Here is a 16,174-nt window from a genome sequence, read left to right as displayed (position 1 = left end):
GTAGTATTTAACATTCAGAAATTTGCTTCAACGGTAGAAATACCTCAGGCTATTTTAATTTTGCAGGTAAGTGTTTTGACTTAAGTACTAATATTATATTCCAGAAAATATTGAAAATGGTAACCTTAATTTCCTCTATATTTCATTCAATTTTTGCATATATGTCAAATATGGATATGTATGCACATTCTCCTTAGTTAAGGTACCAGTTGGTTGGTTGGTTTTCCTAAAATGTACTTTAAAAAGAAATTCTTTTAATTTTCCTAGTTAAATTCTGTGGATTTTGGAGTATGTACATGATAAATTATAATATATATGGTAGAAATAATTTTATTTTATACTAATGAATTATTTTAGTATCTTTATTGAGTAAATGCTGTAATTTGTTTGCTATGGAACTTATTCTTGAAGTGAATGTAAACTTATGTTTTCATATGCATGAAAGTGTATGTCTTAATCAGAGGTGGCTTAATCGCATTGAAATTGCATTTTTTTAAAACTAAACACGTTTATGTAGAAGAATGCCTTTTATTCAGACTTTGTAACTTTTCCTTCAGTATACTTTAAATCAAAAGGTCTGGGTAATGTAGTAGTTCTGATTAATATATGTTGTGTTTTTTTAATGTAATAATTAATAGTAAAAATGTGCCACACTTCTTAAATTTTGTATGAAAATATAAAATTCAGTTAAAATACTTGTATTTCATAATGTTCTGTCTGGTAAGAATAGTATGTACCTGAGGCCCTTGATGTGTGATTATCCAGAAACCTCTGAATACATATGGTATTCTTTGTCTAAAAATATTCATTATTTTGTCAGTCCTTCAGAATATTGTTATTTATTTATAAAATTGCCCCTCTTGTACATGGCGATTTATTTCCTGGAACACATCATTAGGGGAAAAGGGCTCTTCTGTCAATCTTTCTAGATTGAGTCACGTTTAAAGAGGATTGCCATTCTGCATCTCTTTTTCTAATTGGGGGATTAAAAGTGCTGCTAAAGAAAATTGAAGAGTCCTTCCAACACCTTGTCATCCATGGTGAAGATGGAATCTTAAAATATATTTGGAGTTTTATCTATTTCACGAGTACACTGATGACCTAAACTCCTCCCTGTCTCCTGCCATTTGTGCTCTAAAGGATTCCTGTGAAGAGTATGGAACATGCATATGGCCTCTGTGAAGAGGGCAGGGAACCAACAGACATTTCTTATCTGTTTTGTGCTAATCTTTTGGAGACACTGATGGCATATTCAACTTTCAAAAACTCATATTGCATTTTAAGGCAACTAGTTTAAATAGAAGGCACCAAAAATGCATTAATTTGAAGGAAGTATTTTGACATGAAAAGATTCCAGTTTAAAGGAATTATGTAATAAGTAAAAGCTAAGAAATGTCATGGAAGTCATAAGGCAGTTTAAAAATAAATTGGTAAAGATTACCATGTAACACCTAACAGAATCATTCAACCAAGAGGAATAATATTTGTTTACTGGTTAGTGGCAGTGTTTATTTATAATCTTGATATGTTAAAAGATAATTTCTATTAGTATGTTCTGTATTAATAAAAATGAAAAAAATTAATTTTGCCATTTTGTCTTGCTAAAATAACAATGCCCTAGTGTTATTGCTTATGTGTAGCACTAAATTTTAATCCAGGGTCAGTGAACCCAAGTTATAAATCTCCACGGCTAGTCACTGTTTTAAATCAGTCACCCTATATCTATTAATCACATCCACAACATTAATTGAAGGATTAATCTGTGTTCCTGAGAAACATCTGTTCTTGTCAGGAATAGCCATATTATCACCTTGAGTTACAGGCAGACTGCCTAAGATTGGTATTAGATCAAGGAAAATATCTGGTATATAGAAATCTGTTAGAGAGGCAAGGATGAAGAAAATAATGAAGCAGGGCATATTGGAAATGGAAAGCCTGATATAGGAGGGGCAGGGGAGATAGGATCAGTGGATGCTCTTCAGCCTGCCGCTCCTGTATGGAAACACATCCTTAGATTATGGCGCAGTACATCTTAAGCTGTAAAGTGTGGCTGTTTATGAACATGACTATTTTTGAGGAGGGTGTAGAGAATAAGGAGTGCTTTTAGTGTTGCTATTGCAAGATGTTGATGTATAAGTGTCTGTTGTACAGTATGGATGATTTAGTAAAGGGTTTTGGAATCTTTTTTTTTTAAATCTATACTTCATTCAGTAAACATGAAAATGACAGTTCCCTTAATGTCATTTAAAATTTGAAAATAAATATTGTGTCTTAAAAACAAATCAAACCATGGTGACCTTATTTGCATTTACATATTATATATAATTTATCACAGTAACATGTACACAGTTTTAAAAATCAAATAGTACATTCTAAGGGCTTTATGATAAGAAACAGTAGTCCCCCACCCCAGTGCCCCAACTGTCTTTGCCCCCAAAGACAATCAATTGCAAAATTCATTTCTTCTGATATTTATCTCAGTGTATCTAAATACTATGTATTTTCTGTTGCTTGATTTAACAGTTTTAGACATTATCTTCTTTATAATATGTCATGATAATTCAATTCTTACACACATACCTTCCCTTCTCCCATTATGTAGTTAACAATATTTAGTAAACTCATTAGTATTATTTAATTATGACTGCAAAAATACTAAATACTGTAGAGCCAAGCTGTGTACATTTTTGTATAATTTTATTTTTCCTGTAATTAATAACTGCCTCATTTTGGACACAAAACTTTGTATAAATCTTTCTTAAAACTTTTCCAACTTCTCCATGATGTCCACCATGTTCCCATCCCTATGTTTGAAGGTTTTTTGAACTCAGTCAGAATGAGATCATTTGGTTCCTGTTTCTTAAGAAGTAATATGTAAGAAGTCGATTTTCTGAGTCCTTATGTGCTGAAATGTCCCTAATCCACCCTAGCATTTCATTATTAGCTTGACTACACATACAATTTTAAGTTAAAACATTTTTTTCCTAAGAGTTTTGAAAACATTTCTCCATTCTCTTTTAACTTTTAGGTCCATTGTTGGATCTCAATGCTGAATTTTCTTTTCTCCAGTTCAAGCACTTGTCTCCATTCTTTTAGGACATATTTTCAATTTTATCTTTCAAGATTATCTTCCTGCTACTGAATTTTTAATGTATTTTTTATATTTTACTTTTCAGAATTTCTTTCATTTCTATTGTTTTCAAAACATCCTATTCTTAGTCCATAGAGAGACTTATTATTCTGAAGATATATATGGAGGAATATGCTTTTTCCCTTTTTTGTTTCCTACTCTGTTTAGATCAGGAATTTTGTGGTTGCTTTTTTTTGTATGCTGTATACTGGGGTCACATTTCATTTTCTTTCCATTTGAGTATCCCATTATTGCAGCGCCATTTGTTGAATTGTTTGTTTTTGTTCGTTTCTTTGTTTTCTGGGAAGTGCATGGGCGGGGAATTGAACCCATGTCTCCCACATGGCAGGTGAGAATTCTATCACTGAACTACCCTCACACCCCTGTTTGCTTTGTTTTAATTTTAGCTTTTGTCTTTTGTTAGTGTAAACACCTTTCCTTGTTTTCTGGCTAGGCTTGGCAATTTTCATATATGGACAGACAACAAAAGTAATTGCATGCACAGGCAGTGGTGGGCTTCACTAGCACAGGCTCAAAATGCCACTCAGCAAATTGTTACCCAGTTCATGATAAAAAGTTTAGGATACATGTCATGAATACTTGACAGATCAGCATCCATAAGTGGACCACATTTTGAGAAGTGCTACACTAGGAAATGATTGACTGAGAACCAGTCTTTTCGTTGGAGGCCTTTTCTATGGGTCTGTTCACTTTGTCTAGGGAAGAATTCTCCAGTCTTTGAAAGAAAGGGGGTTATGGTAGAGCTGTTTCATGATGCTTTGAACTTACTGCTCCCTTTATTCTCTAATTCTCTATCTCACCTCCTAATGTCTGTCTCAACATATTTCCCTCTTACCTGTCCCTCCACATATCCCTTCCACCTAATTGTCTCCATTTAATTTCTCCAGATAAGAATTCTGTAGTAACTTAACTTTGGGAGACAGCGATGAAGGTGAGAGTTGTACATGACTGAGAAGGGTAGGGCAGGGGTCTTGAGGATCTAATGGTTCTGTTGCATACATCTTTCAACCCATTATTTTCAGGCCTGTCCTATGATTCCATGCTTTGCTGTAACTCTTACCTCTGTGTTGTGAGCTGCTAAAGGGTTGTGGTACCAACCACCTCACTTCACCCTTGTAGTCTCTTCAGATTGCAGCTTCCTCTACCCAGCTTAGTTACATAACATCTGCTTTCTGTCTTCCAAAAATATTGTAATTTCTGTTACTATCTGCTCTATATTCTCTGTTCTTGTGGACAAATACATTTTTTAAAATTATTTTTTAAAATATAAATTTTATTTTCCTTTTAATATTCAGGTCTGTAAACTTTAACATGTATAGATTTGTGTAGTACCATAATAAGATTCAGAGCTGTCCCATCACTCCAAAAAACTCCCGTAAGCTATCCCATTTATCTCTTCTCTCCCCACCTATAAACCCTGATAACCACTGATCTGCTTCCCATCCCCATAGTTAAGTTTTCTGGAATGTGATAATGGAATCATACAATATGTAACCTTTTGAAATTGACTTCTTTCACTCAGCATAATGTGATTCATCCAAGGTGATGTGGATATCAATCTTTTTTCTGATGCTTTTTGCTTCCTTTTCTTTCATTTTACTGGAGTGAGAGGAAGAAGAGATAAATTTGAAGCCAGTCCACCACTTTAAACTGGAAACAGTTTGAAACAGATAAACTTCCCTGCCCTTTGGTAATTTTATACAATTTTTTTTAAATCTCAAAACCATACTTTTTATATACGTTGTGTGATTGTGAGCTAGTGACCTTATGTCACAGGTTTTCTATCCAGGGTAATGAAGAAGTTTGCACTCACCATATTACCTCATTCACTTGCAAGTCTGATGTGCCACTTTGTTTCAAGAGCCAGAAATGCAGAAAATGAATCTTTACAAATAACTCACACTCCCCTACGCTTGCATTTCAGTGGTCTAAAGTAATCCCTGGGGTTTGAAAGTCTTAAGTCCCTCCCTCCTTTTTATGACATATTTTGTAGCAGATTAATTTATACTCTGATGTCATCTTCATTTCACTCAGGCTTTCACTTCATTGTACTTAGTCTGTGGTCACCTATGTCTGAAAAATACAGTTGAGAGAGAATGAGTTTTAGAAGCAGACTGGCCTGGCTTCTGAATGTACAAACTATATTTAATCTCTCTAAACCATTTACTCAATTTTCTTGTCAGTAAAATGAAGATTATAGTACCTACTTGACATTTTATTTTGAGGAATAAAGGATTAATGAAAAGCATCTAGCCCAAAGTGTAGCTAAGTAACCACCCAATGAGCAATTCCCACTCAGATTACCAAATCAAATGAACTCACCTTGATCTTTCTTTATTCCATTTGATAGGCATTTTCCTTCCTTCTACATTCTTAGCAGCTATCTTCTATGTATAATTCTACTAATTTTCTTTCTACTTTGTTCCTTAGTCTCCTTTGTATAGTCCTTGGTTATACTCACCGTATAAAATGTCCCCACATTTATATGTCTGAGCCCTTTTCTCACTTTACATGTACTTCTTGAGCAATTTTAAGGGCCTCATCACTAATATTACCATCTTTATACTGATGTCTCTCTTTTTTCTCATTCCTAGACATCTCTCCTGAGCTCTAGACTGTTCATTATGCATATCTCCTTGGATTGTCCTTGAGTTTCTTAAGGTAAATAAGTCCAAAACAGGAACTATCCACACAAGCTTGAGGTCCTCCATACAGTGAATCTGTTACCATCCACTTTATAAATTAAGCTAGCACTCCTCTCCAGTAAATCAGATTTACTCCAATCCAATAAATTAATACATGCTATTGATTTTTGAAGTACTTCCTTTTAGTTGGCTCTTGACTCTAACCCCTTATGAACATCCCCTTATCTGTGGTTATGTAACTTACCCTCAGCCACATCACTACTAAGTGGCAGATTCAGGATCTGTCTGACTCCCAAGTTAACTACGACAATTTTTTTTTCTCTTCACTTAGACCTTTGTTAATACATTCCTGAGATATATCAGGATATATATCATGCTTGGTTCCCAATCCCAAATTGTAAAACCATGCTTTTGTCCTAAATCTGGAATACATTTTAATCTCTGCTCCATTTATTCTAATTCTACCAGGACAAAAATTTTGTTTTCTCAAGGCTTCAAAATGCCCACTAACTTTCTGGAATTTCCCACATCAACTTTTGCTGTACTAGTTACCTGAAGAGTTAATTTTGTCTCCATCAGACCTTACTATTCTGCATGTATTGTTTTCTTAATTAGATTATATGCTCCAAAACCTCAAGAACTTAAAAAGAAAATTCCCCTGAGCATATTGCAAAGTAGTATACATCCATGGTAGATAGACTATAATTTATTGTTCTCCATGGAATGAACTCATGTTTTATGGAATTTTCTTCAAATATAAGTACATGAGAGCTAGAGATATAAAAATCAACAGTCCAACCCTTGAACTAAAAGATTGAGACTTGTAGTGAAATAATTCACCAAAAAATAGTATATCAAAAGAACTGAATGGTTCTGTACTCCTGAAGGTGGTCCATGGAACTGTATGATGATTGAAGAAAGTATGGAATTATACTGAAATGCTATCTTGTTTTATCTAACCAGGAATATTTATGTATTAAATTTCCCATGAAGCTGTTCTATATTCTAATTTTGTAAAATTGGTAGTGGATTAAGCATGGTTCTAGAATTAAAATGCACATTCATCCAAATGTCATGAAATTCTGTTATGGCTTTTCTCTGCTCTTTGATTTATAGATGCTATAGGTAGGATTAAAGTCAGGGTTGTCATTTTTGTTTTTTTAAAGGAAAGAAAAAGATTGGGGAACTTGTATGCATTGGTAACCTTGAATACAAGTGTGAAATATTTTTCTTTAGTAGTTTCACATTTGACAGCCATAAACGTATCTTATTGACAATAATTAAATGAACCATCTATGGATTTCCTCTTCTTAATAGCATACTTCTGATTCTGTTACACTGTTTCAAAAACACTTTGGAGAAAATATTTTTTAAAATAAGGGTCATTTTCTATTAACTTTGTAATATTACAAAGGAATATTGACAAAAGAATCCTAAAGTGATATTTGGAAAGGAACCTAGTAATTGTTCTGGCTCTAGAGATGAATTTAGAAATTTGGTAGTAAATTTCAAATGTGTCTGGAAAATCCAATACAGCTTCATAGGCATCCAGCCATATTTTTCTGTCAGGATAATCATAATTTATCAGAGTAGGAGCAAGGGGACAATGAGTGAGGAACCCTGGGACTGAAAAATGTTTGGAAGGAGTACAAGTATTAAATATTTTTAAAATTTGTATATTTAATAAGTTCATTATTTTATGCAGCATACATGTTCATTCATTTCGCCAACATTCTGAGCATTTTCTATTTGTCAGTTACCATTCTACATGCTAGGAATACAGCAGTGAACAAAAGTTTTGAACACAGGAGTCAAATTATCTGACTTAAGTTTTTAAAGCGATCATTCCTGTGTGGAAGATAGACCAACTAGAAGTGTGGAAGTAGGGAAAACAGTTAAAAAGGCTTTTGCAGTCCTCCAAGCAAGAAATGATGACTTGGCCTGGGTTGTGGTAGTTGTGATCATAAGAAGTCAGATTCAGACTATATTTTGAAGGTGCAACCAACAGAATTTTCTAATGGGCATGGGATATGACAGGAATAAAACAGTCAAGGTTTGGGGCCTGAAATGAAGAAAGTTTCAGAAGAGAAGGTTTAGGAATAGGGAGTGGAAAGTACAATTCAGCCCTGGCCGTTAAGTTTGAGGTGCCCATTAGACATCTAAGTGATGTCTGGAGTTAATGGGAAAGGTCAGACTGGAGATATATGAGAGTTGCCAGAACAGAAAAGATGGTTCCAGCCATGGGATTGGATGAGATCACAAAGAAGATGAATATATAGAAGAGGTGAGGCACTCCAAAATGTAGGGGTAGAGAAGATGAGGATCCAGGAGTGAGCAGCTTCTGAAACAGGAGAACCACTGAAAGAGTATAATGTATGGAAGCCAAGTTAAAGACCATGTTTCAAACTACTGTATGCATAAATGTTATACTTTACTGCATTTATGGCTTATTTCCAAATTTTAAAAACAAAAGTATATTACTAAGGCGTGATCCATTATGTTAAATGCTGTTAATAGGTAGAGATGATGAAAACTAAGGATTAACAGTTCATTTAGCAACATGAAAGCCATTGCTGATCTAAAATAAAGCAGAAAAGTTTGCCCAAAATAGTATCAAGAAAAATTTGGAGGTAAGGAAGGGGGAAACAAGTATAAAGAAATGTGTGTTTATTTTAAAGAGGAAGAAAAATAAGATGGAATTAATAGTCAAGGTTTTTTTTTTAATTTGGGAACTTTTTTTTTTTGCATGGACAGGCACTAGGAAAGCAATTTTTTTAACCTTTTTTTATTGTATAATATATCATATATACAAAGCAAAGAAAAAAGCAGTAATTTTCAAAGTAGCTACAGGACAGATCCCAGAGTTTGTCTTGAGCTACCATACTGTCATCTCAGATTTTTCCTTCTAGTTCCTCCAGAATATAGGAGGCTAGAAGGAATAAATATTTATCATCACAATCGAATTTTTTTCTTTTTTGTGAAAAAAAAAAAAACAAAAACCACCACATATACCAAAAAGCAGAACTTCAAAGCACAGCACAACAATTAGTTGGAGAGCAGATTTCAGAGTCTGGTATGGGTTACAATTCCACAATTTTATGTTTTTATTTCCAGCTGCTCTAAGATACAGAAGACTAAAAGAAATACGACTTAAGTGATTCAGCAATCATATTTATTTGTTAAACCCTACCTTCTCTGTATAACTCCACATCACCTTTGATCTTTCTATCCCACTCTTTAGGGGTATTTGGGCTATGGGCATTCTAACTTTCTCATGCTGGAAGGGGCTGTCAGTAATATGGGGTAGGAAATGGAACTATCTGATGCTCTGGAGAGGCTGGGCCCTCTAGGTTTCAGGACTTACCGTCCCAGGGATCCATCTGGAGGTTGTAGGTTTCTGGAAAGTTATCCTTGTGCATGTGTGTTAGAATCTTATATATTGCCCTAGGTGTTCTTTAGGACTGGCTGGAATGTTTTGGTTGGGTTTTGGCAAATTACAACAGGTAGCAATGTAATTTGGGAACATGTTTATATCCTAATTAAATGATCCAGTAAAAAGGGAGAAATTGTGCTGTGCTAAGTGACATGCACATTAGGTTCTACTTGATGTGAATTGATAGAGCCATAAGTTTCCTGGATCTGTCACCCAGTATATATCATTAAATCATCTGTCATCTAGTCAGCACCCTCTTTAAGCATTGCTAGGAGATTGGTAAAATTCCTACAGTTTTTCTTGAGAATTTACAATCTAGTCGACTAAACAGAGCAAACATGAAATGAGAGCACATACAGTGTTAAAAGTTCAGATTATAGACAAATCTGCTTTTAAAAGTCCCTATGCCTCAGCTGTTGGCACCTAGTAATTGTGCTCTAAAGGATTTGGTTATAGTGCATACAAGAGAGGTCTCTTCAGTCCCTATATGAGATGTATTAGGTATTTACAACCTTTGGTGAGAAAAAGAATTCAGGACAGGGAAATTGGCAGGAAAATTGTGAAGAAGAAAACCCCAAGGTATCAGGAATAATTTACTATGACTAGTTTTTATTTGCAATGTTGAACACTATATATCATCAGCTGTCTATTTGAAATGGCAAAGTGAAATAATTATAAGATCTTGTAAAAAGCATATGGTAGACAAATACTGTATGGTCCCACTGTTGTGAACGGACATTCGAGAATAAACTTGAAATATGTCATTGGTAACAGAGTTCAGCAGGAGTTAGAAACAGGGTAAGACAATGGGTAATTGAAGCTGAAGGGATACAGATTGTGCAACAGGACTAGATACAAAAACTCAAAAATGGACAGCACAATAATACCTAATTGTAAAGTAATCATGTTAAAATACTGAATGAAGCTGCATCTGAGCTATAGGGTTTTTTTTTGTTTTTGTTTGCTTGTTGGTTTGTTTGTTGTTGTTGTTTTTTACTATTACTACTACTTTTATTTCTTTTCTTTATATTGACATTTTATATCTTTTTCTGTTGTGTTGCTAGTTCCTCTAAACTGATGCAAATGTACTAAGAAACAATGATCATGCATCTATGTGATGATGTTAAGAATTACTGAGTGCATATGTAGAATGGTATGATTTCTAAATGTTGTGTTAATTTCTTTTTTTTCTTTCCGTTAATAAAAAAAAAAAAAAAAGCATATGGTAGATATGTTCATATTTTTACACTCTTGGGGTGGATATGGGGCATAAAGACACGGGTTTATTTAAGTGAGGTTAAAGCAAGATACCCTGTCAGCCTGTCTAAACAGTAAATAGTTGCTATGGTCATTAACTCTAGGAACGGGAACGCCGTGCCCTGTTGGACCTGAGACTGCAAGAATTGATATGAATCCAGATTTACCTTTTCTATTTCTTGTCCCCAATTAAAATTTCCCCCGCTTTTCAGCATTTTCCCAGACATACGAACGAACAGTTCCCACAATTTCGGGACACTGTGGAAAAGCTTCTCTCAATGGTGTTCTGCGGCATAAGCAGGTACAAGAAGATAAAAATTCTACCGGCGCAGCTCTTTCCAGAATATTTTCAGCGCAAGAAATCCCACAAATTTCAGCACAATCCCAGGAGTTTCACCGATGGAAATAAGCATTGTATCGGTGTAAGAGGAGTTTTTCTTTCTGTTTTTACTTCATCCTAATTCGCAACTATAGTTCAGCCATATTGTTCTTTTTGCCTCTTAACAATGGCAGCACTGGAGGTTTCATCATCCGAAAATTAAAAAAACTGCTCAGTTTTACGTCTTCTAGCTCAAAACACAATTTTCTACGATGGCCTGCACTTCCGTAGTTCTCAAAAAGTTGTGAAGGAACCTCAACGGCAAGCGGAAGGGCAGGAAGGAGTTCACGATAGAAACTGCGAGCTGGCTAGAGTGGCTACAGCGGTAAACGGTCGCTCTAACTTCGCGTTCGCTCTCCGTGGTTAGAGGTTTAAGCCCCTCCTTTCGGAAGGACTAGTTCCTTGACGCCTATGCAAGTCCAGAGAGAGTTCCGGATCCGGTGGTGCGCAGTTCGTTCTCTGTGTTCGGTTGTGTTGGTTGGTGGGCAGTAGCGGAGCCAAAATGCTGAGGAATCTGTTGGTGAGGAATTTCTCTAGTTGGATTCGTGATGGAGGATGTGGTGGTCTCGGGCATGGAACGAGGTTAGGTTACCACCTACAAAAGAGCGGGGGCGATTTTTGAAGTCACCTTGGACTTCCTTTTCTCCTGACCTTTCTCTTCCGTCCATCCTTCTCACCCCAGGCCTTGCTGGGTAGATGTAGGGAGTGAAAAGGCTATGACGATGGCCGGAGAACTGAATTAGATCAGCCTTGGGTTCTTAGTCGCCAGCCCTAATCCTGTTAAGTCATTGATAGGTTATACCTCTGATGCGAGTAAAGCCAAGCTCCATGTGAGGATCAAGAAGGCAATTCAAAAAGCAAGTCATTCAAGGGATGGGAATTTAGTAGTAGTCATGGCAAAAGTGCAGTGTTGCTTCCGGTAAGATTGTTTTACGGTGCCATTCATCCCACCACTGACTTTGAGGATGTGAAATGTTTTTCCAAAAATTTCCAAAAAAGAAATAGGAGAAAGTGAAGCAGCAGTCATTTTCTTTGGTAAATAATAAGTTTTACTTAGCTTCTCAGTCAGTCTTTTGTTTTAGAAAGTGGAGGACATGTTTGTTTCATTTAATTCAACTGAATGTCTAATACAGACCTCTTTTTCTTAAGGTTTATACTTTTTAAAAGATTTTTAGGGAGCACTAAATGAGGGAAGCATTTTAATTACGAATCATGCCAATGTGTTTTGCAATTATGTAGTGGATTAATAATATGGTAGGGTATTAAAATTTCAGGCTTAGTATTTTTTTGCGACCTTCTTTATTTCTGTAATAACCATATGTCAATAAATTTTCCTCAAAGATTATAAAATGTTATTGGTATTGTTAAGGTAAAGATCATGGTTTTTGTGTGTGTCAGAATCTGCATGAAATACTTCTTGAATGTGGTCTTCAGACACTTCATTATGTAATACGAAGAGCAGTGGTTGGACTAGAAATGGGAAAACCTGGATGCTGATTCTTGACTTTTTACTCTCAAATCAGATAAGCTTTAAGCCTCAAATTCCCTCTTCTGTAATATGAAGGATTGAAAATGGTTGACTTTGAAGATTTCTTTAGACTCTAAATTTTACTATATGTGGATTTTCCATTTCAGGCTCTTCGTCAAATTGCCCAGAGGACTGTAAGTACTGCTTCACGCAGGCAGTTTGAAAATAAAGTTGCAGAAAAACAAAAGCTATTTCAGGTACTCGGCTTTTTTATTTTATAGACGATTGTTACTTGTAGTAATCAGATTATTGAAAGATGCTGATGGAAGTGAATCTGGAGATATCTGATTGTGAATGATCCTGTTGTATTAAAATAATAATTAGAACTGTCTTTTGAAAACTTACTGGGCATTTGCTTATCCAGGAGGCCTTTGGGGAAACAAAGAAATCGGGGAAAAGGATAGAGGTCAAGTACATTTTAGGGAGGCATTACTTTGGGTTGGTGTTCTTTAGGGTAAACAGAAATAGAAAAATAAACCACAGGGAGTAAAGAGCCTTAGAAACAGAACAAATGTATGTATAGAAATTTAATGTTTATTAAAGGTGCGTTTTCATTTCATTGTTGGAAAAATTAGCTATTATAAAGAAAGATTCCTTCTATATGGTATAGTAACAAAATAAATTGCAGATATAAATGCTTCCCCAAGTCCCCCAAAAATAGTAGAAGAAAATAAAACAAAAGAGAATATTTCTTTAAGATCTTAGAAGTGGAGAAGTTTTCCAAAGGAAGCCTAGAAGCTGTAAAGGAGAAAAATTGCAAAGTTTGATGACATAAAGATGTAAAATTTATTTATGGTCACAAGAGACAAGTGGCAAATTGGATATTGAAAATATTTTATTGAGTGGGCTAAGGAAGCCATTTAATTTAATATGAATGGATTAGTCTTTTAAACACTTCTTGGATAAAAGTAACACATTGATTAATGTTCTTATGTTTTTACCTAGGAAGATAATGGAATTCCAGTGCATCTGAAGGGTGGTGTAGCTGATGCCCTCCTGTATAGAGCCACTATGGTTCTTACAGTTGGTGGTAAGACATTTAGAATGTTTTGAAAGTTTATAGAAAATTAATAACTGTTATCTATAACCTCCGTTGCTTTTACTCTGCTGGTATTTTAACCCAGACAGACTGTCTCCAGAATCCAAGATTTTAGCAAAAAAAAAATCAATGAAGGTTGATGATTATCTTCTGATAGAGGTGTCTTTTTGAGGCCCTGATCATTAAGGGCCCTGGAGGCTGCTTTTTAGCCAAGTATATCCACTCTAATGCTGTTCTATCTCAGCTCCCTATGCCAGGGCTTTTGAATATTTTAACTGTGATCCACAATAAAAACATATTTTACATCAAAGCCCTGTACGTACATATTTATGCCTGAAACGAAATTTATACAAAGCAATAATTGATCTTACCATTAGAAAAGTGCTTTGATGTGTTTTTGTTTCTTAAAAAGTAACCAGGGGATTGCCCAGTGTGAGCTGCAGCTTGTATATGATAATAAGTCAAAAGGTTTCTCAGAATTTATATTTTTGCTGATAGTGATGATAGGCAATAAATAAGAACATCTGTTGGCATTAAGTGCTTTTCATGTATTTAAATAGATGGTATGAGGTAGTATAACTGGATGAATACTTTAGATTGGTCAGGGAGGACCTCTGAGGAAGTGATGTTTGTGGTGAGATTTGAACAACCAGGAAAATATCAAGCCAGGCAGAGTGTTCACTTCTGGAGTGTATAGTTGTACCAGTTGAAATCAGGTAAGTAGGCAAGGGCTGAGTATTGAAGGGCTTTATAGACTAGAGTTAAAGACGGTGGATTTTATTTTAAGTGCCATGAAAGGAAAGTGTTATAAACTGATTTATGTATTAATTTAGTATCCTTCAGAAATGTGTTGGAAAAAATATATTTGATACACTTTCCTAGCATTTGTTTTATGTCAGTGATCCTCAAATTGGTTTAGGCTCTAAAATACCTGATATAATTTGCACGTCACCATGAACATTCATATGAAAAGTAACAGTTTCTCAGGATTGAAAATGACAGTATATAATTATATCCATGAAATTACATTTGTGTTCATAAAAGACCAGCTGCTAAACTACGCATACTGCTCCCAAGTTTGTTTTTCTGTTTTCTTGTTTTTAAGTATATAGTCATTTATTACCTGCTATAATTTTTTAGTAGACAATGGCAACAAATACCAAAGACCTAAGAAAAATACATGGTACAAAGATTGAAAATTGAGACATTGTTGAGTGTTGGCTGAATTTTTTTCTGTGGATTGGGTAGGTTCAGTATTCAATGTTAGCAGTTAAATATCACAAATTGCTGTATTAAGAGGAAGGTTAGGAATTTGAATGATTGCTCTCTAGGGCAGAAAGGGAGACAATATCTACATCATTATTGCGTGCTCATGTTGATAGGAATGTCATATGGATTTCTGTAGTCCTTGCTTGACATCTATGATAAATTATTTTACACATGAGGACATTATGTTAATTACGTCGGATAACGTTGATTTTAATGTGGAAAAAAGTTGGGATTTGAACCCCAGTTACCAAGTCTCCTGCTCATTCCAAGAAGCTTTCTTTGGCTTGAATTAAATATAAAGTAGAATGGACATTTGTGGATCAAACCAACCAGATCGTGACACTTGGGCTTTCTAAGTGAAATAAAGTCCCCAATTCTTTTTAGATAGTGTTATTTCTTAGACATTCTGGTAATTGTTTTAAAACTAAAATTCCAGTTACTAGTTATTCTTACATTAAATTTGATTATTTAAATTATATTACTCTTCCTTGGTTTTACAATAATAGCACACTTCAGGGAAGGCTTATATGTTTTGAGTCATTAGTATTGCTTAGGCAACCTTAGGTCAGTATGGAAATAGCCTTTATATCTGTCCTTAATCATTTTTGAACTTTTGCGTGTTTTTATTAAGTTGACAAACATATTGTGCCGTAGCTGACACTTTCTTTAGCAGAAAGTTAGCTGAGGTTAAAATTAGATTAAATATCTTTTATATGTCCATTTTAAATTTTGCTAGCATCTAGCAAAATATTTGTGTTCCCATAAAAGCCAACACCAACCTTGCCTTTATGATTTTTAAGCTGGTATATTAGGTTTGTTTATATTTGAATATCAGAATTTCTTCTAAGTTATTTTTTGTTGTTTTTATTTTTAAGGAACAGCATATGCTGTGTATCAGCTGGCCATGGCTTCATTTCCCAAGAAGCAGGATTGACTTCAGTTTATCAACCTAGAAATCACTTGGTTCAATTTAATTCAGCTGTGTGTGGACCAGTAATCTGAGAGATAACTGAGCTTTTGGGGGGATCGGTATTTAGTGACTTGTACTAACTGCCACCAATAAAGCAGTCTTTACCATGCTTTGTCTTCTTGTATCACTTTAAGATATATTTCACCAATAATTTCAGCTTTTGGTAGGTCTTGTAAATCTTAGGTAATAAGCAAAAAAAAAATTATCATTTGTTTAAAGTACCATTATTGTGACATTATTTTAGTGAAATTATACTTTTAGCAGTTCAGAATTATATAGTGGATGGTCTTCAGCATGGGCTTGACACTTGATAAGCTTTCTTTTTTTCCCCCCTTTCTGAAGTATATCCTAGGGTAGGCTATAACTTTAGGGTAATGGGAGCAGGTTATTTTTGTTTCATGGGCTAAGTTTTATTTATTTCTCTCAGGTATGTGAGATCATATTTATATACTGGATATATTCCACAGTTTAGAATTAGACTTTAGTAGAGCAGCTGTAAATTT

General features: G+C 34.8%; 2 protein-coding genes across 3 annotated transcripts in view; both read left to right on the top strand.

The window, feature by feature from the left end:
- TMEM30A (transmembrane protein 30A) overlaps positions 1-11,070 on the top strand; it is a 64,423-nt gene extending 53,353 nt beyond the window's left edge. Inside the window, exon 8 of the mRNA XM_077162246.1 lies at positions 10,699-11,070. Coding sequence (XP_077018361.1) covers positions 10,699-10,947 — 249 coding nt within the window. The 3' untranslated portion in view covers positions 10,948-11,070. The remainder of the gene's footprint in view (positions 1-10,698) is intronic.
- A 178-nt stretch (positions 11,071-11,248) lies between these two features.
- COX7A2 (cytochrome c oxidase subunit 7A2) lies at positions 11,249-15,780 on the top strand. 2 transcript variants are annotated; one of them, XM_077162249.1, is made up of 4 exons: positions 11,249-11,385; positions 12,501-12,590; positions 13,339-13,423; positions 15,577-15,780. In XM_077162249.1, the coding sequence occupies exons 1-4, from the start codon at positions 11,368-11,370 to the stop codon at positions 15,633-15,635; spliced, it is 252 nt and encodes an 83-aa protein (XP_077018364.1). In that variant the 5' UTR covers positions 11,249-11,367; the 3' UTR covers positions 15,636-15,780. The 2 variants fall into 2 exon arrangements, with proteins under 2 accessions (XP_077018364.1, XP_077018363.1); XM_077162248.1 differs by having other exon boundaries at positions 11,332-11,447.
- Positions 15,781-16,174: the final 394 nt, after the last annotated feature.

This window comes from Tamandua tetradactyla, chromosome 5, assembly GCF_023851605.1.
Source record: "Tamandua tetradactyla isolate mTamTet1 chromosome 5, mTamTet1.pri, whole genome shotgun sequence".
Classification (NCBI taxonomy): domain Eukaryota; kingdom Metazoa; phylum Chordata; class Mammalia; order Pilosa; family Myrmecophagidae; genus Tamandua; species Tamandua tetradactyla.
Note: the sequence above shows the minus strand (reverse complement) of the source record. Positions and strands in the feature narration are given on the sequence as shown.

Coding starts and splice junctions, on each gene's coding strand:
- COX7A2 (XM_077162248.1), top strand. CDS start 11,421: ATGTGGTGGTCTCGGGCATGGAACGAG. Junction 11,448..12,500: donor GGTCTCGGGCATGGAACGAG/GTTAGGTTACCA, acceptor TTTCCATTTCAG/GCTCTTCGTCAAATTGCCCA. Junction 12,591..13,338: donor AAAAACAAAAGCTATTTCAG/GTACTCGGCTTT, acceptor GTTTTTACCTAG/GAAGATAATGGAATTCCAGT.